The 22,066-nt window shown below is 39.9% G+C and overlaps 1 protein-coding gene across 1 annotated transcript in view; it reads right to left on the reverse strand.

Moving 5' to 3' along the window:
* LOC140226684 (uncharacterized) overlaps nucleotides 1–22,066 on the reverse strand; it is a 493,686-nt gene that overhangs the window by 10,401 nt on the left and 461,219 nt on the right. Inside the window, exon 6 of the mRNA XM_072307124.1 lies at nucleotides 54–221. Coding sequence (XP_072163225.1) covers nucleotides 54–221 — 168 coding nt within the window. The remainder of the gene's footprint in view (nucleotides 1–53; nucleotides 222–22,066) is intronic.

Genomic DNA, 22,066 nt, shown 5'->3' on the forward strand with positions numbered 1-22,066 from the left:
CATTGTATGGCATTACATTGGACAAAATCAAACTGTCATGCAATATGAGATACCCTTGCTCCTGATGCTGATTCGGCGAGGGCCGCAAAGAACTCGTCTGCTATCTCGACATCTTGAAGCTCCAGAGTCTTAAGGTTTGGCATGGTACAGATACTCGTGGCGTAGTCTTGTGATGCATCAGCCGAGATGTCAGGCCCTTTGTGGTGTCGTATTGATTCAAGCTTTACAGTTAGAGGATGAAAAGATGACACAGGTGAAAACTTATTTCCATGCCTCCCCAGAAAAAAAGAAAACCACCAACAACAAATAGAAAAAAAAAGCTCAAGAATCATTATAAAGTGACAATTAGGCAACATGTCAGGTTTTAACCGCAAACTTTTAATCAGAGTATGTAGTAAAGTATGGAGTAAAGTAGACGATATCAAATTAATTTCAATGTTAGCTGAAAGAATAATTGTGTAATGGCATACAGGATAATGATTTTGTCCCTGCAGATACTAGTGGCGTAGGCTTGTGATGCATCAGCAAAGATGTCAGGTCCTTCGCTGTGTTTATTGATTCAAGCTTTGCATTACAGAAAGAGAGTTAAAAGAAGACATATATGATTTACGTAAGAAATAATTCAATGCCTCCCCAGAAAGCAAGACACAGCGAAAAACAATCACACAAGTCACATAATCATATGATTGGAAATCCGTCAGGTTTTAACAAGAAGTTATTATTCTTTATCAGCGTATGTCTCATGTAAACCATTACAGATTAACGAATGATACAAATGTAAGACGAAGGAATAATTGTGCAATGGCAAACAAGATAATTGTGAGACTATACATGATTCCCCTTGTCGATTTTCTTCAGAGCCTACAACGAACAAAGCGTTTAATGAGAGGGCGCTATTTTCGCTTCGTTGGAGCAGTGACGACAACTTTGACACAGAGTTTCAGAAAATATACCTGATGTTACTGTTTGTGGGTGAAAGTAAATATCATAATGCCGTAGACGAGTACAGCCAGCAACGTGCAGTTACTGTCCTCCAACAACAGTGTTCGGTGGGTCACTTGTTTGGTTTGGGATATCTCCTGTGGCTTTTGATAGAGGTGTAGACTAGGCTTGGCCTTAATAGATCTTCTTGTGAGTGATGTGCCAGCTGGCCAAGCCCATGGGCTAGTGCCTTAAACTGCTGTTGCACAGAGCAATAAGATCAAGCACAAGCTCTCTTTAGGGTTAGCCAGGAAGGTTTTGAATCTAGACATCATCACCTCAAGTGTCAGATTGCAGTAACTTCTCAGGGTGGATGGAGCTCGACAGCCTTGCGGCAGTTACACGGTAAAAGGGTCTATCTTGATAAATGTTGCTTCGGAGGAAAACGGATTAAAGTTTGGTGTATTTGTATGTCTGCCTCTTGTGTTTGTAAAGAGAATGGCTTGTGATTGTTATCTATTATGAAAATATATCCATAAAAGAAATGTTTTAGAAAATTTCATCTGAAATGCTTATTTCCGTCCAGAGTTATTTCAGAATTTATATAAATAGACCGTTTTACCTTGTAACTGCTATCGAAATCACTGACGGTAAAAATCGGGTATCTTCAGAATAGACCCTAGTGCCACTGTGCTCTCAAGCTAAAACAGTCTATGGAAACCTTACGTAAAACAAAGCCGAATTTACATGGTAAAACGGTCTAACTTTGGGATAGACCCTGTGGCAAGTAGGACAATGCGCTATTGTTGCGTCATTCCGTTAGGGCGCGTTGTGACCATGCCAATGACGCAGCTTGCTTATGGTTGGCATCGTTGGCATGGGCACAACGCAACTTTTATTTTTCATGTGAATATAATGACGCAGATTTAATTGATTCTGGATTCTTCACTTTGACTTGTGAGACAAATGGACGTGGACATATTCTCTGCGAGCTAATTGATGTCGAATTACCAAAAATAGAATTTGTTATTCTGTATAGACGCATTACGACATGTAGCTGAGGGAGTTTGTACTTGTGATGAATCGGCAGACTAGGACTGCTTGATTTGTTCATTAAATCCATTCAACGTCAACTGGAGCCTGTCAGCCTCATCATTAATCCAGTTTACAACAACCGTTTTAGCACGTAAAGTTGACGTTTAATAGCAGCGCACTTTTACGGTAATGAATGGTATACTGAGTATGCTGCTGCATACATGCAGCGCTAACGGCGCATGCACGCGCCTGTAACCTGTTAGTGCTGCAATAGATAGCTAGCTACTGACTACTGAGCCAAACGAATATCACATCAGCTGGACAATAATTTCCCGTAAGTTACGCTGGTATTTCACTTTAGTGTTACTACGTTCTTCAACGGCGTAAATCCGTGCTGAAGAGTGGGGGGAGGGGGATGATCGGTGATAGTCACCGATGATCCCCACGATTACAATTCAATTCAATTCTATTCAATTCAATTCAATTCAATTCAATTCAATTCAATTCAATTCAATTCAATTCAATCATTTACTGTCTGATTTAAAACATACAGAAAATCTTCCTCCACTGGCAAGATAACAGAGCATTACACGACAAGAATAACAAACAGATCACATATAAAAAACAAACAAACAAACAAACTGACAATTAACAATATGATAAATCATCATTGAAATGATATATCGTAACTAATTAGACTGAAATACTAATGAAATGAAGAGGTATGTTTGAGACTATAAAAAATAGAATATTATAAGCCCAGGACGGGTGCAGCCAGTGGCGTACCGTGGGTCAAGACATTGGGGTCGGGGGGGGGGGGGCACCCCGTGGAAAAGAAATTTTGAGGGTGTGTATGCTTCTGCGTGCGTGCGTGTATGTGTGTGTGTGCGCGTATGTGCGTGTGTTGTTAGTCTGCAAACTTAATGGGGACTGCAATACATAACGGAATGTGATACATTCCACAGCGCTACTATTGAGCAACATTGTAAGTTTCCATATGGATTATGGAATGACGGTGTGAAACGACAAATTACTGGCAGCAACATCAGGAGAACTGCATAACAATAAAATGCGAGCGAGCGGAGTGAGCGAGCTTGAAAATTTTGGCATTTTACAGTCCAAAAACTGCCGTTTGTAACTATAACATTTCGCTTTGGAAATAAAGGGGGGGGGGGGAGGGCGCACCGGGCGCAACTGCTGGCAATTACTGGCAGTAACATCAGTAGAATGGCATAACGATTAAATGCGAGCGAGCGAAGCGTGCAAGCTCGAAAATTTGCACATTTCACTGTCTCAAAAATGGCGTTTGTAGCTATGCCTTTTAGCTTTGATAAATTAAGGGAGGGTTGTGGCGCATCGGGCGCAACTGCTGGCAATTACTGGCAGCAACATCAGGAGAATGGCATAACGATTATATGCGAGCGAGCGAAGCGAGTGAGCATGAAAATTTTTGACATTTTAGTGTTCAAAAACTGCCGTTTGTGTAGCTTCATTTTTTCGCTTTTGAAATAAAGGGGGGGGGGGGGGGGCTCACCGGACGTAATATTATTACTGGCAGCAACATCAGAAGAATGACACAACGATTATATGCGAGCGAGCGAGCTTGAAAATTGTGACATTTTGCAGTCCAAAACCTGACGTTTGTGTAGCTTTATTTTTTCAAGTTGGAAATTAAAAGGGCATAGTCCCGGTAGTGTAGAGGGCGCTGTTGATGATACTGCCGATTACCGTTAGCATTGATACGAAGATTGCCGAAGAGTGAAGAGTGAAGAGCTTAGCTGTTGCTAATTTTGTAACGTAGCCTTCGTTGTCTTCTCTTTATGACATCACAAAAGAAGTTTGCTAAAGCTGTCATCCCCTCAGCCAAATCATGAGCCGAACTGTGATCCGACCACTGACTACAGTGAATCGAACTTCTTCGGACTCGAGGAAGTGGGCCAAAGCGTAAGCGCGAAAGAGGAGCCGTGCGCCCGCGTACGCATTTGACTAAAACACCGGGACCATGCACCTTTAAGGGGGGAGGGGGGGGGGGGAGGGGCCCGCACCGGGCGCAACTGCTGGCAATTACTGGTACTTGACATTTTACAGTCCAAAAACTGCTGCCGTTTGTAGCTTTACTTTTTTGGCTTTGGAAATTAAGCGGGGGGGGGGGGGGGGGGGCGGAGGGCGCAACTGCTGTCAATTACATTGGGAGAATAAATAGCGATTAAATGCGCAGCGAGCGAGCTTTTGAAAATGTTGACATTAATGTCCCAAGGCTTGCCGTCTGAACGTAACGTATGTCTTTTAGCTTAGATCGTCATCCCTAAATTGGTACGTAAACTCCCGAACGACAGAAGTTTGTGCATGCAATTGCGCAATGCCAGCCTCGGTGTGGGACAATGCTGCCACTGAGATACGTGTGTGTGTGTGCGTGTGTGTCTACGCATCATACACAAACATTGTGACCATGAGCTGCGGTGATTGGAGGAGAGAGGTCAGAAGACGAGTGGCTTTTTTTTGGCCTCTCTTCATGCGCATGCGCACTGAGGGTGTGCGTCCATTCGGAAGCTCTCGTGGCTCACTCGGACAGCCATTTTGGGTCAGGAGATTTGTAGCACAGACATCTTGTAGTCTAGAGCAGGGGCGTCACCAGCTTTTTTTCAAGGGGGGTGCGTTTTGACCATAATGTAACGAGATTTTTTTGACAAACATTTGGAATACAGGAACTCCCAATCCCTATATTTTTACTGTTTTTTTAGGGAGGATTTCATCGGGGGGGGGGGGGTGTTAGTATGCGAGGGAGCGAGCAAGGGGGGGGGGGTGGGTGGGTGTGGAAGTGCCTGTTGTCCCCCCCCCCCCCTCCCCACTGTGAGAACTTTTTGCATTTTGATGTTGTAAATGGTGCAATTTGATGCAGGCTTTTTGCATGTTTTTACCGACTTGAAACAGTCCCACTTGTTTAAGGTAGCAGTACATTTTGATGGAAATTGTTGTTGAACAATGTGCCTATAAACTATATCATTTCAATAAACTTCTTGTATTGATTCTTACACTGATGTCATGAACGCGACCGAGCCCGAGCAAGCGGAGCGAGCGAGGGGGAAGGTGTGGGAGGGGGTCAACCCCCTCTCACGGTTAGAACTGAAATTGCATTTTGATGTTGTAAATGGTGCACTTTGATGCGTGTTTTGCTTGTTTTATCGACTTGAAACAGTCCCACTTGTTTAAGGTAGCAGCATATTTTGATGTAGATTATTACTGAGCAATTTGCCTATATAAAATAGTATCATACAAATAAACTTCCTGTTTTAATATTAACACTGAATATCATGGACGCGGCCAAGCTTCTACTTCTAATTATTCCCTTTGAAGATGTGTCGGTCATGGCTGATCATCATGATTCATCTTTCACGTAGAAGCTTACGTTCCACAATCTTGGTTCGAGGAGACTTACCGTTTAGTTACGAAGTTAGAAGCGATGTCTCTTTTTTATTTTAATTGAAGTAATGCCGCTTTCGTCCAGGGACAAATCACATTGTATTGTAAACAAACAAATACTCTACTTGCCTTTTTGTATTGGACGCTTCCTCGCTTTTGCTGCTGGAAAATTTCACAGGCTTGTAGCTGTAAGGGCTTTCATTATTTTTCTTTTTTTCTATTAAGGCAGTTCAGCTTCACTCCGATGTCATTTATTTTACTATTTCCTCAAGTATACGCACCCCCACACAAACACGCAATTCCCTCGTTTTTTTCTCGGAGGATAGAGTGTTTCTATTGCTCATGGGAATTTTTGGTTATCGCCAAATTACAATTCATTTAACTGAACATAGATACTCAAGCAGCAGAGCCCTTAAAGTGGGTAAGTAAGTAGTTACAATATGGCACCATATTTAGTCCAGTTATAAATCCCATTGTCATGTAAAGACACACATACTGTACTCTAACATACTTTAACAGGATAGGTAGGAATTTGGGTGTTTCAGGGGCGTTTGAGTTTGGGTTTATTTATTTTACCACGGTAAAAAGCTTGCTATCAGCTAAAAGCTGTTTTTCAGTGAGGCCATGAAATGATAACAAAAACATAGAAATCTACAATGAAGAGAAATACAAAAAAAGCCATAATAATTTCATACGAACGCAAAAAAAAGAAAAGTGAAAAAAGTCACAAAGTATCCAAAGTGTAACATAAAAATTATAAACAATAAACACAAGAAATCAAAATGAGAATTGAGGAAAAGAATTATACAGAAATACACAAAGGTTTGAAGAAATTGACAATCATAATATCACATTGCAAACAGATTTAAACGTTTGAAAATAACAGACGAGCTTCTAACGAAAGGGGGGGGGCAAATGAATCGACACACCTGTTCTGTGAGCAAATATTTGATTATACAGAATTAACACTTGGATATAAGTTGAATATAAATTGTTTCAATCATACAAATCTTTTCTTTATTTCTGTTATTTGATATCATTAATTGTTCTGAGACTCAAAGGGAGATCGTTAAAGAGCTTAGAAGCTGAATATAGTGCGCTTTTTCTTAAAGAATTGGTTCGTGGTTTGGGAGAACAACAGTGGTGTTATCGTTTCGGAGATTGTAATAAGACTGAGATCTAAACTGAATCCTGGAAGACAGTGAATCAGGGGCGAGGTTATGGAGCAATTTAAAGATGATAGTCAAAGCCTGAATCTCCCGTCGATTTTTCAATAGTTTAACATCGGTGGTACTATACAGAGCTTCTCTATTGAAGCGACCATCAACTCCCAGGATTAAGCGGAGACACCTGTTTTGTAAAGTTTGAAGCTTTGCAAGTTGGGAAGCATGACCATTCATCCAAACCAGCTTTTTTCAAGGGGGGTGCGTTTTGACCATAATGTAACGAGATTTTTTTGACAAACATTTGGAAAACAGGAACTCTCAATCCCTATATTTTTACTGTTTTTTTAGGTAAGATTTCATTTGGGGGGGGGGGGTGTTAGTATGCGAGGGAGCGAGCAAGGGGGGGGGGGCGGTGGGTGTGGAAGTGCCTGTTGTTTCCCCCCCCCCCCATCACTGTGAGAACTTTTTGCATTTTGATGTTCTAAATGGTGCAATTTGATGCAGGCTCTTTGCATGTTTTAACCGACTTGAAACAGTCCTACTTGTTTAAGGTAGCAGTACATTTTGATGGAAATTGTTGTTGAACAATGTGCCTATAAACTATATCATTTCAATAACCTTCTTGTATTGAATCTTACACTGATGTCATGAACGCGACCGAGCCCAAGCAAGCGGAGCGACCGAGGGGGAGGGTGTGGGAGGGGGTCACCCCCCTCTCACGGATAGAACTGAGATTGCATTTTGATGTTGTAAATGGTGCACTTTGATGCATGTTTTGCTTGTTTTATCGACTTGAAACAGTCTCACTTGTTTAAAGGACAAGTTCACCTTCATAAACATAAGGATCGAGAGAATGTAGCAATATTAGTAGAGCACATCAGTGCAAGTTTGATCAAAATCAGACAATCTGTTCAAAAGTTATGAATTTTTGAAGTTTTTGTGCAGTAACCGCTGGATGAGAAGACTACTGCAGTGTATGTATAACTTAGATGTCACATGCGTACAACAATATAAGGAAAATATAAAGAGAATTTCACAAATTCCATCTTTTGAAAAAAGTACACATTCCCCTGACTCGTTACCGACAAATGTTATGGGTAATATTATTCCCCCCGCCTTTACAAAGAGGCAAGTCGAGTGCTCTCTTATTATGCGAAAAAAAGTGAAAATATGTTGAATTTTCTTTTACATTTTCTTTATACTGTTGTACGCATATGACTCACAAGCTGTAGTAGTCTCCTCATCCAGCGGTTCCAACACAAAAATTTTAAAAATTCATAACTTTTGCATCGATTGTCCAATTTTCCTCAAACTTTCACTGATGTGTTCTACTATTATTGTTGCATTCTCTCAATCCTTATGTTTATGAAGGTGAACTTGTCCTTTGAGGTAGCAGTATATTTTGATGTAGATTATTACTGAGCAATTTGCCTATATAAAATAGTATCATACAAATAAACTTCCTGTTTTAATATTTACACTGAATATCATGGACGCGGCCAAGCAAAAGCGAGATGAGTGAGCAAGGGGGAGGATGTGGGAGGGAGTGTCCCCCTCTCACGGTGAGCACTTTTTGTATTTTGATGTTGTAAATGGTGCAATTTGATGCAGGTTTTTGCGTGTTTTATCGACTTGAAACAGTCCCACTATCATATACATTTTGAAGTAAATTGTTATTGACCAATCTGCCTATAAATGGTATGATTTAAATAAACTTCTAGTAATAATTCTTACACTGATGTCATAAACGCGACCGAACCCGAGAAAGCGGAACGAGCAAGGGGAGGTTGTGGGAGGGGGTTGTCCCCCTATTAATGACGGTGTAAAACCACAAATTACTGGCAGCAATATCGGGAGAATGGCATTTTACAGTCCCAACACTGCCGTTTTGTAGCCATATTTTTTTTCTTTGGAAATTAAGGGGGGGGGGGGGCGCACCAGGCGGAACTGCTGGCAATTACTGGCAGCAACATCAGGTGAATGGCATAACGATTAAATCCGAGTGAGCGAAGAGAGCGAGCCTGAAAATTTTGAGATCTTACAGTCCAAAAACTGCCATTTGTAGCCACATTTTTTTTTCGCTTTGGAAATTAAGGGGGAAGGGGCCCACCGGGTGTAACTGCTGGCAATTACTGGCAGCAACATCAGGTGAATTGCATAACGATTCAATGCGAGCGAGCGGAGAGAGCGAGCTTGAACATTTTGACATTTTACAGAAAAAAAAAACCCTGTCGTTTGTAGCTACATTTTTTTCGCTTTGGAAATTAAAGGGGGGGGGGGCGCACCGGGCGCAACTGATGACAATTACTGGCAGTAACATCAGGAGAATTGCATAAAGATTAAATGCGAGCGAGTTTGAAAATGTTGACATTTTACAGTCCCAAAACTGCCGTTTGAAGCTATATCTTTTTTGCTTTCGAAATTAAGGGGGTCGCACCGGGCGCAACTGCTGGCAATTACTGGCAACAATATCAGGAGAATTTAAATGCGAGAGAGCGAGCTTGAAAATTGTGACCTTTAAAAGTCCAAAAACTGGAGCACCCCCCCCCCCCTCCGTAGTTACGCCACTGCTTTTGGGTGAAATAATTGGACAGATTTCTAACAAAAAAGCAAGACAATCTTTTCATCGCGGGAATTATGATTATGTGGGGTGGGGCAAATGGTGCGCTTGCCTTCCAATATCTTTAATGGGGCAACATGTTTGTTTTCTGTCAAAAGCAAGAAAATCTTCTCATTTCGGGAATTATGGGGGGGGGGGCAAAATTATAATGTGCTTGCCCCTCCAATATTTTTATGGGGCAACTTTTTTTTTTCTGTCAAAAAAAAAGGTAAGAAAATCTTCTCTTCTCTGGTATTATGGAGGGGGGGGGGATGGGAAAAATTACATCCTGGCCCCTCCATTTTTTTTAATGAGGTTAAGGCTCGCACTTGGGCTGGCAATATGGATTGGTCAGAAGTGACGTACATAGACACTACATACTTGTAAGTAGCACACGTACATGCAAACGTGTACGTGCTCCGTACCGTACGGATGTACAGTACGGTCGATGAATAGTAAACAGTAACACTATATAGAATACCCCCACCCCCCCCCCCCCTCCGGTGACGCCCATGTAGAGTATTGTTCGCTGACCCATTGAGCCACCACTATTCTCATTCGGGGTTACTACATTTGATACAGAATGGGGGAGGCAGCTTGCGTGTAGCGTTCGTCTCCGTGCCGCACAAACCACTCGCCATGATTGTATGTCTTTAAGGGAGGGGGACGCACCGGGTGCAACTGCTGGCAATAACTGGCTGCAACATTAGGAGAATGACATAACGATTATATGCGAGCGAGCTTGAAAATTTTGACATTTTACAGTCCCAAAACTGCTGTTTGTAGCTATACTTTTTCGGCTTTGGAATTTAAGGGGAGTGCAGAGGTGCAACTGCTGTCAATTACTGGCAGTGACATCAGGAGAATGGCATAGCGATTAAATGCGAGCGAGCGGAGCGAGCGAGATTTCAAATTTTGACATTTTCCAGTCTCAAAACTGCTGTTTGTAGCTATACTTTTGAATAAGGGGGCGTACCGGGCGCAACTGCTGGTAATTACTAGCAGCAACATCAGGAGAATAAATAGCGGTTAAATGCGATCGAGCGGAGCGAGCTTGAAAATTTTGACATTTTACTATCCTAAAACAGCCGTTTGTAGCTATGTCTTTTAGCTTTGAAAAAGTTAAGGGAGGGGGGGGGGCGCACCTGGCGCAACGGCTAGCAATCACTGGCAGCAACAGCATGAGAATGGCATCAGGATTAATGCGAGCGAGCAAAGCGAGCGAGCATGAAAATTTTGACATTTTACAGGTAAAAAACTGCCTTTTTTAAGCTTTATCATTTCGCTTTGGAAATTAAGCGGGGAGGGCGCACCGGTCGAACCTGCTCGCAGTTACTGGCAGCAACATCAGGAGAATGACATTACGAATAAATGCGAGAGAGCGAAGCGAACGAGTATGAAAATTTCGACATTTTTACAGTATAAAAACTGCCGTTTGTGTAGCTTTATTTGTTCGTTTGGGAATTAAGGGGGGGGGGGGGGGCGCACCGGACGCACTTGTTGGCAATTACTGGCAGCAACATCAGGAGAATGACATAACAATTATACTAAATGTTTCAAAAAAACATTTCCCACTTTTTATCATTAATACATGTAGTTCAACAACTATTCATCCGATAAAACTGTCATTGATACGAGTAATAGCTGAAGAGTGTACAATTTTGTTGGAGGTGATTTGACTGTGAAAGCATAAATCAGTTTCACTAAATCTCAGATTCATTTTGAAGTAAGGTTTCAGATTTTGGTCGAATTTTAACCCTCTGTACAAAAATTGAACTTTGCACAGGAACCAATGATGTGTATGTGAGTGTGTGCTGATAATGGCCATTGACAATGGACATGCCTGAACCACCTGTTGACTAGGCGTCAGTCTCACGCTCCCAGGCACATTAATGCTTAATCAATAATTCATATGGATTGCCCTGGGCACTGCTAGTCTGAATTCATGCACTATAAAGGGTAAAATGTATGAAGATAGAAAAGGTAAGCACATGTTTCCATGTGCTTGCAAACATCTCATTTCATTGCAGCTGGCAATCATTTTGAAATTTTGCTTCACATATCGCTAGATTTGGGAGATAAATAAGCATGACTTATCTAAAGTTCCTCATTTTAGTACAACTGTCTACCAATCAAATAGTCTGACAAATTTTTCGCTTTTTCGATAAAAAGAGATCAGTTTAAAGAGTTCAGCAGCATTAATCATTGGGGCGATTTGTTTCACAGTAGATTAATTCAAGGCTCCATATACACATGTGTAAACTCTAATTGATTTTCTTTGCTTCTTGTCACCATGTTAATGATAGAACAGAAAGTAATAATTGTAATTTTGTTTTTCAGAAGTAGGGAGAGCACTGTGAAGACTTAACGACAGTATCAGCAGGCGTTTGACTTTACACAGATACTGCCAGAGGCTGAATAAAGACTAGTTGTGATAGTGGAATTTCTCATGAATAAAATAATGAAGCATTTAAACCCTGGCCATTGCTCAAGACCATGTTGTTGAGTATATGAATATAAGAACGACCCAAGTCCATGGAAGGCCATTTCGAGTAAACTAAAAAAAACTTCATATCTTTTTTGTTTGTCCAATAATATTCTATTTAACTGTGATGGGAAGGCAACATTGTATATACAAATTAGAACATATATCATTATGACAATTAACATTAACATTAATTGTGGAGACGCCTTTTTGTGTGATGGACTGGGTCGTTCTTTGATTCATATGGACTTGGGGCGTTCTTTGATTCATATACATGAAATTCTGCTATAGAGATGAGAGAAGAACGAGAGAGGGCGCTATAATATGAATGTAAGAATGACCCAAGTCCTTCATTCTTACATTCATATAAGATTTGACTCATTTATTTCAGGCACTTCCGGGGGTAATTAGGATTTATCATTTATACACAAGATGAGTCCATGCATAAGCTACAATTTCCCATGTCAAACTGAATTTGGCCAAAAATTGGACTTGGGTCGTTCTTACATTCATATACTCCATTGTCAGGGTGTTAGCCGCACACTCCCATACACACCCATTGACCCCTGTGCAAAGTGAAATTTTGTACAGAGGGATGAAAATAGAGCGAATTCTGGAACCTAACTGTGAAATTAATCAAGAAGAATCAAAAGTGGGCAAATGTTTTTTGAAACACCTAGTATATGTGAGCGCGCGAAACGAGCGTGCATGAAAATATTGACATTACAGTCCCGAAGTGCCGTTTTAGCTATATTTTTTTCGCTTTCAAAATTAAAGGGGGGCGCACTGGGTGCAACTGCTGGCAATTACTGGCAGCAACATCAGGAGAAAGATATAGCGATTAAATGCGAGCGAGCTTGACAATTTTGATATTTTGCAGTCTCAAACTTGCCGTGTGTAGCTATACTTTGGAATAAGGGGGTCGCACCGGGTCCAACTGCTCGCAATTAATACTGGCAGCAACATCAGGAGAATGGCACAGGGATTAAATGCCATCGAGCGGAGGGAACGAGCTTGAAAATGTTGACATTTAGCAGTCCAAAAACTGCCTTTTGTAGCTATATTTTGTTCGCTTTAGAAATTAAGGGGGGGGGCGGATCCGCCACTGGTAGTCAAGGATATCGGTTTATGTTCATGATTTGGGGAGGTATGATCAGCGAGGGGGCGTCGAAGTGACCAAATAGGGGAAGGATATCCAAAATCTGCACTTTTGAACATCCCCTAATATCTAGTTGATACGCTATCAGCGTATCACCTATTGAGATTGTCAAAATCTCTCTCTTTTTTCTTAGGTGATACGCTATCAGCGTATCACCTATTGTGATTGTCAAAATCTGTCTTTTTAGGTGTCTAAATTTCTCTTTTTAGGTGATACGTTATGCAAACCATGCAGTGACTTGACAACGTTTAAGCACCTTTATCTCAGCTGATTTTGCTTCATTTCCTCTGAAACTTAAGTATTGTGTAGCTGAGACAATAAGCTGCAGTAATCATGCGTTTTATTTTTTTCAATTCTCCTCATCAGGTTGATAATTTAGCAGCTTAAAACTGAAAATGAGAATGGAATGTGGACGAAACGCTTCCTGATTCATCTTTCACATATAAGCTTACGTTCCTAATATTTTCTCGTTAAGACGTATGGTCGAGAGGTTAAAGGCGACGTCTCAGAGACGTGAGGTTGCACACGTGCAGGTTCGAACCCCACAAGAGCACAAAACACAATACTTATATATTTTACTTGTTTTTTCTTCAATGGAGTATTACACCTTCGTCCATGTAGAAATCACTTTCGCATGTAAACGCACCTATACGCACCCACACACACACACACACACACACAGTATCCTTTGTTTTGTGTTGGAGACGACATTGCTTCGACGGCTGCAAAATGTTGCATGCTGGGTTTGTCAAACTGATCATAGTATGTAATGACGACGTACGATGAATATGTTGTACTTTGAACAATTGTCTGTCAAGTCCATGTCAGTGTTTTGTAATTTGATGACGTCATTATAGTAGAAATTGTAATTAAAAGCAAGATATCAAAATCAGCCAAATTTACGTGTTATGTCTATGAGAGGGGATTTTTTTAAAACCATGCATCGACTTGATAACGCTGAAGCACCTTTACCTCACCTGATTTTGCTTCATTTCCTTTGAAATCTAAGTATGTTGTAGCTGAGACAATAATCTGCAGTAATCATATATTTCATTTTTTCAAATCTCCTCATCAGGTTGACAATTTTGCAGCTTAAAACTGAAAATCAGAATGGAAAGTGGACGAAGTCTCTGGCGCCACAGACGTGAGGTTGCACACGTACGGATTCGAACCCCATGAGAGCATGAAAAAAATACTTCTTTATTTTACTTTTTTTTCTTCAGTGGAGTAATTACACCTTCGTCTATGTAGAAATCGCGTTCTCATGTAAACACACCCATGCGCGTGCACACACACACATACACACAATATCCCTTTGTTTTGTGTTGGGGAAACATTGCTTCGACTGCTGCAAAATTTTGCAGGCTTATAGAGGTTGTCAAACTGATCGTATTATATAATGACGCTGAGATGAGACATAGCCGTCTTGGTTATGCAAATAATGGTCAAAGTTCATATTTGAAAATACAAATGTTAAAGTGAAGGTGACCTTTAAAAGACTTTATCGCCGTGTTTGATTTGTGTTTTCTTTTTTTTTTCTTTTACATTATGAAAACCTATTGGAAAATATCCAGTTACATAGCCTGCCTAGTCGACTTACTTACAAACGCCGACACACGCATGAAATTTCTACTTGGTTGCATGACAGAAACAATTTGATCGGAATTATGTGGGACTGTCTAAAGAACTGGACTTCACGAATGTTTCTCAATCTTACATCTAGTCGCTATTTAACGTCATTTTCGTTGTCCATCACCCGTGACCGATATCTGATGGCCCCAGCGTATCACCTAACTCGTCTTCAGCGTGACAAGTTTCATATCTCGTTTTTTATTCTTCTTTCTTTCTTTCTGCCACATTTTGTGTCGTGAATATCTCAACAATGACATTACGGAATGACATGAAATTTTCAGTCAACATGTCTCATGACAATATCTAGCCACAATAAGGTTTTCTTGACAGTAACCTATCTATGACGTCACATGGCGCCATTTTGTAATTTTTGGATGATGTCACATGATCGATCATAACTTCATAACTAAATGTCATTTCTGTACCATTGTCGGTGGACATAAAGTTCACGTCATCCTGATATTACTTTTGTATGCTAATTACCCAGGTCATCATTACGCGTCAAAATTCTAAAAGGCTCAAAACAACTTCCCAATGGGAAATCTCGACGTTTCAGTCAATTTTAAGCGTTTCAAATGATTTCCCGCGTACGCGTCCGTCCGCGCGTTTTCGCGCGCACAGCGAGTAAGCAACATGTCCGTCTGCGCATTTTCGCGCGCACAGCGAGTAAGCAACATGAAAATGCACTTTTTTCGACTGATTTTGATTCCTGATACATTAAGTAACAATATCCATTGATTTCCGGTCGGTTTTGACCTATAACAAAGGAATGGCTGGCGTCAAAGTGAAAAATCCGCGCGCGCACCTATTTCATCAAATAGTGAAAAATCATGACTTTGTTTATTTCACTATATGTTTTTATGTTTTTGTGAGGATAAAGGCGACGTCACCAGAGACATGAGGTTGCACACGTGCGGTTTCGAACCCCATAAGAGCACGAAACAAAATACTTGTATCTTTTACTTTTTTATCTTCTATGGAGTATTACACTTTCGTCCATGTAGAAATCACGTTCTCATGTAAACACACACACACAGGCACACACACACACACACACACACACACAATATCCCTTTGTTTTGTGTTGGAGACCACATTGCTTTGACTGGCATCTTGGAATTGAAATTACAAATGTTAAAATGGAGGTGACTCTTAAAAGACCACATGGCTGTGCTTGATTTTTTTTTTACAATATAGAGACCTATTGGTAATATTATTCATTTACATATCCTGTCTAATCAACTTACTTGCACACGCCGACACACGCACGAAATTTTCACTTGGTTGCATGAGAGAAACAATTTCATCTGAATTATGTGGTACTGTACAAAGAACATATTGGACTTCGCGAATGTTTCTCAATATTACTTCAAGTCGGTACTTTACATTATTTTCGTTGTCGATCACTGAAAATAAAAATGGAATCTGGTCGAAACGATTCCCGATTTATCTTTGCAACTGTATATTGATCAAACCCACGCGGCCACTTGTAGGAAGTTGAATAGCGCCATCAGTCACTTGACGTATATCGCCAAAACAAATGAATATCAAAGTAAATTTGTGTTGTGTATAGTATATAGATTTAAGTTTCGCACGCGATCTTCGGGAGAGCCGAGTGGTAGAATCGCTTAGCGCGCTGCGTGTTCATAATGCCCTACCGGAAGGAGAGAAGTTAATCAAGTCCCGCAGGACTTGTTTCTATTATTTCTTTTTTCCTTTTTTTCTGCAGTTCAGCTTCACTCCGATGTCATTACACAGCTGCTCTATTTCCCTTGTTTTGTATTGGAGTTTGGAGGTTGGGTTTGCTTCATTAATTTTGTCACGCGTAATGTTGTAAATTGCCCCTTGAAACAATGCCCCGCTTGCCAACATATGGGAACGATTACATTAACATAACCCAACTTGAAGTAGGAATGAAAATTGGATTAATTATCTCTAGGCCAGGTGTATAGCGTCTCGCTCATCTCTTTGAAATTTCAGGTTATTATTGTTCGACCAACGGAGTTGTAGACAGGCTTTATGTTGCTATAGAGGTATCTCGCGCCACATGAGTGTTTCTATTGCTCATGGGAATTTTTGGTTATCGCCAAATAACAATTCATTTAGCTGAACATAGATACTCAAGCAGCAGAGCCCTTAAAATGGGTCAGTAAGTAGTTACAATATATATAGCACCATATTTCGTCCAGGTATAAACCTCATTGTCATGTAAAGACACAGATACTGTACTGTACTATGATGTAACAGGATAGGTAGGAATGTGGACGTTTACATAACTAGCAGGAATCGGTACTGAATTACTGAATTCTATACATAGTCCAGGGCCCTGTTTTATCAAAAGATAAATTTAACGTTAAGTCAAAATAATCTATGATTAACCTCTCAAATCAACTCTAAGTCCACTTAATCTATGATTAATTCCAAATCCACTTGAAGTCCGTCTTATCAAGACACTCAGAGTTGACATCAACTCCAACTTCCTAAAAAATCAACACATAAGTTTTCTCAACCGCTCCGAATCTATGATTAACTTAACAGGTGATAAATATCAACTTTAAGTAGAAACAGTGTAGGTAGACTCAATTGTAAGGCAATTTACAGAAGAAAGATGACTGTCACACTTTCCTAGTCTAGCTGGGGTCTTGTCACAAATGTTTGTCTGTTAAATGCTAACCTTTCTCTAACATTTTGTTGCGTTTCTTTCATGTAATTATGGTCTTTTCTTTGCATGAAATTCACGATCGGCACGCATTGCTTACGCGACTGCTGCACGCAAACACCCTCGACAGCAGTCACAATCCCAGCCTGCGCGCCCGGCGCCTCGGCACGCCGTCCGCCCGCCAATCAAGCTATCGCCAGCAAGCAAGTAACCGAGTGCACTACTGGAACTGGAACCGCGTCTGTGTGTAATGCATATCTTGCCAAAGTAAAGAACCCATATGCGAGGAAACCAGTGATTTCTGACGTGCGTAGGCCTACGTAGAGCTAGTTTGGCAATAGATACTAATTAAGAGTTTAGTAGGCATATACAGAAAATAAAGAGTTTAATTCTATATAGCACCAAGTACGACAGTAACTTGAGATCCAGCTTAACGTTAGGCCCAACTGGTTATAGATAACGTTCAGCGAGTCGTTTGTACTTGCCGTAACACGTAGTGGCGTACTGCTGATTAGAGCGTCTTTCTAGAATTTCGACATGTTGATGATGTAGACTTGCGATCTATTCTTAACAATGCCGATCTGCGCCGTAGAGGTAAAAACAAGCTACTGTAATCACCACACTCTCACAAGTTTCCATAATCCTACACGTAAACACACAGGACTTCAGCCTATTGAATTAAGACTTGAAGTAATCCTACGTATGTGCGGAATCTTTACGGTACACGCACGCGTACGCAGATTTTCGTTGAGCTCGGGATGTGCTAGATCTATCGACCTACTTTTTTCAATACAACGCAAAACAGCGTATTTTGCGGTTTTGTTGCAAACTTAATACTTCTAATTCAGCGGCTGTATAGCGCTATTAATACTGTGTCGCACTAGCAGACTGCGAATCCGTGGCCATGCCAATCGCAAACAATCATGTTTTTGTTGTTTGTTTTGCTTAATGTATTGTTTTGTTTTTAAGCAGACAGTACCGGAAACCAGCCTCGTCCCGTGTTTTTAGTTTTGACTAAATCAATAATTACGTCATGGTGATGAGCTATAAATATAATCGACTATTAAGTCTCTTCGTAAAACGGAAACTTGCACTTGATTTAAAGTTATAGCAGACTTTAAGTTGGATAAAGTTTGATTTCACAATCAACGCTAACTTTATCTTGATAAAACAGGGCCCAGGTGTATGGCGTCTCGCTCATCTCTTTGAAATTCCAAGTTGTTATTGTTTGACCTAATAACGGAGTTGTAGACAGGTAGGAAAGGAATGGGCTTTATATTGCTTCAGTACGAGGTATTTCGTGCTACAATATGCCAAGTTTGGTGCGTATGACGGGGTTCTATGTCCTTTATTTTCGTCATGGCTGTTTCATTAGTATCCGTAGGTGATAATTATGTATTGTTGGCATCTGGGGCAGTAGAACAGATCAGTATCAAACTGGAATCACCCTGAATAATTAATGAGATAAGCATTCAATCTGATACATCATAATTTCTTCTTTATTAAAGTCAATCACTATTGATCGAAATACACGATAATTATTATGATATGGCACGTTCTACTGGTAGTTTTGAGTGCTGCCATTGATTTCAGAGACGTCATTGTTGCGTGGTAATGATGGTGGCGGTAAAGGAATCATTGCTTTTAAATCAATGAGACAATCATCAATACTATGCGTGTTCTTGCGGACACGTTTGTTATCCTGATGCGAACATTTTTCCTTTTTCTTTTCCTTTTATCAAAAAATGGTTATATCTAAAGTTGTTTCTTTCCCTTAACATGTGTGTGTGTGTGTGTGTGTGTCTGTGTGTGTTGTGCGTGTGTTTGTGTGGATGTTCCTAGGCAGAGTGGTAGACCAGCGATTTACGCTACGGTTTACTGCATTTTTAATTGTAAGTTAGTTTCTTCTCTGACATTAAGTTGATGGTTTTTAAATTAGACATTGCCTGTTTGTCAGTCTATGCTTAAGACTATGCTATGACATCTGAAACATTTCCTTCACTTGTATCATGCAAGGATATAAATTGCAGTTGCGCAGTTTTCCTCTTCCCACTTCTGTTTTCCCTTTCCTCTACTTTTGTTTCAGTTATACTGCAGATGTGAATGTTTCTACTAACATAATCCAACTTGAGTATTTGGAATGAAAACTGAATTAATTAACTCTAGGCCAGGTGTATAGCGTCTCGCTCATCTCTTTGAAATTTCAGGTTGTTATTGCTCGTCTATCGGAGTTGTAGACTGGCTATCTGTTGCTATAGAGGTATCTCGTGCCACATGAGTGGAAGGTATACACTGTTTAGTATTAGTTAAGAGCTCTTTCATGACACACACAGCCAAGTACAGTGTGTTTGAAGGGGTTGTGTGTCATTCTGCCTATAAAAAAGCAAATCTTTATTTTCACCATGGCTGCTTCTCTATTCGTAGCCATGGGTAATGGGTGTTGTTGGCATTTTGGCATTAAAGAATCGAGTATAATGCTATAATCCCCCTGGTTAGGTTCTAGGCGTTCAATTTGATATATCTTTCTTCTTTACTATGTTAATCACTGCTGATGGAATTACAGAATTATGTTACGACACGTTTTACTCTAAGCTTAAAAAGCAAAATTTATGCACTATACAAGTAATGGTGCATGAGTCATATACCATTGATTTTAGATGCGAAATTATGGTATGCCTGTATGCAGGGGTGTCATTGATTAGGAATTAATTGGACGATTAAGCACTCCTTCCACTTCTAATTGTCCCTTTGGAATCTGTGTCTTTCACGTGGGATCGTAAAATAAATTATCATTAACGTATTAGCTTACGTTCACTACTCTTGGTTGGAGGAGACCTACAGTTACATGGTTAAAGACGCCGTCTCTTTCGCAGGAGCCGTACGTTTTTATATTTTAAAATAACCTTTCAGGATGATAAGCAAGAATAGTTGAAGAGTTTGTTTGCAAAAACCGATAAGTCCATATTTGCCAAGTGGAGATATTTGCGATTAAAGGTAAAGAAAAATAAGGAGGATAATAATGTTTTTACTTCTTCTGACCATTACTTCAAAAATTTACCTTTATTATGTAGTGACCAACATATCATTTAAAAGGTATTATTTTGTACTCTATGACAGAGACCGTACTTCAAGGTCGTCAAAAATGGACTTATCGGGTTTTTTTTCTGCACAAACTCTTCAGTTTTTCTTTTGCTCTTTTGTCTTCAATTGAGGTAATGCCATTTGATATTCGTCCAGGTATAAATCACATTGTCATGTAGACAGACACACTTGCTTTATATGCCTTTGTTTTGTATGGGAGGCTTCATTGCTTGTACTGCTGGTAAATCTCACAGGCTTGTATATAGCTGTAAGAGCTCTCTGAACTGACCAATTATGGTAACAAGATTAGAGGGAATCATATTGGTTATGTGAATAAGTGTCAAAGGTGATGTTTGAAAAGGCCAATGTTAATACCAAGATGGTTATTAAAACACTTAATTGTCATGTTTAATTTGTCGAGGATCACTGGGTGAATACACTCTATGTACTCAAAAGCCTGTAAATCGACTTAGTCGCTCACGCACAGAATTTCCACTTAGTTTGTGAGACAGAAAAAAAAAAATGTGATCTGAATAATGTAGGTCCAAAAAAAGTTCAACTAAATATCTCAATATAACTTCAAGGTGCTATATCACATTCTTTTCTTTGTCGATCAGAGATGACAGACATCTGATGACCCCAGGTGTATCACCTAACTCGTCCTCACGGTGACGAGTTTCATATCTCGTTATTCTTCTTTCTTTCTGGCACATTTTGTGTCATGAATATCTCAACATTGACATGACGGAATAACATGAAATTTTCAGTCAACATGTCTCATGACCATATCTAGCCACAATAAGGTTTTCATGACAGTAACATATCTATGACGTCATCTATGCGCCATTTTGTGATTTTTGGACCATGTTACATGATCGATCATAACTTCATAACTAAAGGTCATTTCTGTATCATTTTCGGTGGACATAAAGTTCAAGTCACGATCTATCGTACTTTTTAATGCTAATTACCTAGGACATCATTACGCGCGCGTACGCTTGCTTTAAACTTTTAGAAGGCTTAAAACAACTTTCCAATGGGAAATCTCGAAGTTTCAGACAATTTTAAGCGTTCCGCGCGTTCGCGTCCGTCCGCGTATTTTCGCGCGCAGTGCACATAAGCAACATGAAAATGCACATTTTTTTTGACAGATTTGGATTCCTGATACATTAAGTAACAATATCCATTGATTTTTGATCAATTTTGACCTATAAGAAAGGAATGCGCTGGCGTCAAAGTTGAAATTTCATGTGCGCGTCTGTGTGGAAATATAGCGAAAAACATGTCGTTGTTTATTTCACCATAGCTCTTTAAAACGTCCGGTGACCCTATGTTTTTATTGCATATTACAAAAGCATATGAATTGGAAATAACGTTTCAAGTATCAATATCTCCATAAATACATTATGACGTCATCATATCATCATCTGAAATCAAAAAAGTGGAATTAATTTTTTTGAGGTACTGTTTCTGACATTCATTTGCTCGTATCTCTGCTGTTTAAGCTCACTATTATCCCAAATTTAGATATGTTGTACTTTGAACATTTGCTTTTCAAGTCCGTGTCATGGTTTTGAAATTTGATAACGTCATCATACTCTAAATTGTGATTAAAGGTAAAGACGCAAAATCGGACAAGTTTACGTGTTATGTCTATGGTAGGTGATTTTTGTTAAAACCACGCATTGACTTGACAACGTTTAAGCACCTTTATCTCGACTGATTTTGCTTCATTTTCTCTGGAACTTAAGTATGTTGTAGCTGAGACAATGAGCTGCAGTTATCATGCATTTTATTTTTTGAAATCTCCTCATCAGTTTGGCAATTTTGCAGTTTAAAACTGAAAATGAGAATGGAACGTGGACGAAACGATTCCTGATTCATCTTTCACATACATAAGTTTACGTTC

This window comes from Diadema setosum, chromosome 3 (assembly GCF_964275005.1).
Source record: "Diadema setosum chromosome 3, eeDiaSeto1, whole genome shotgun sequence".
Lineage (NCBI taxonomy): Eukaryota > Metazoa > Echinodermata > Echinoidea > Diadematoida > Diadematidae > Diadema > Diadema setosum.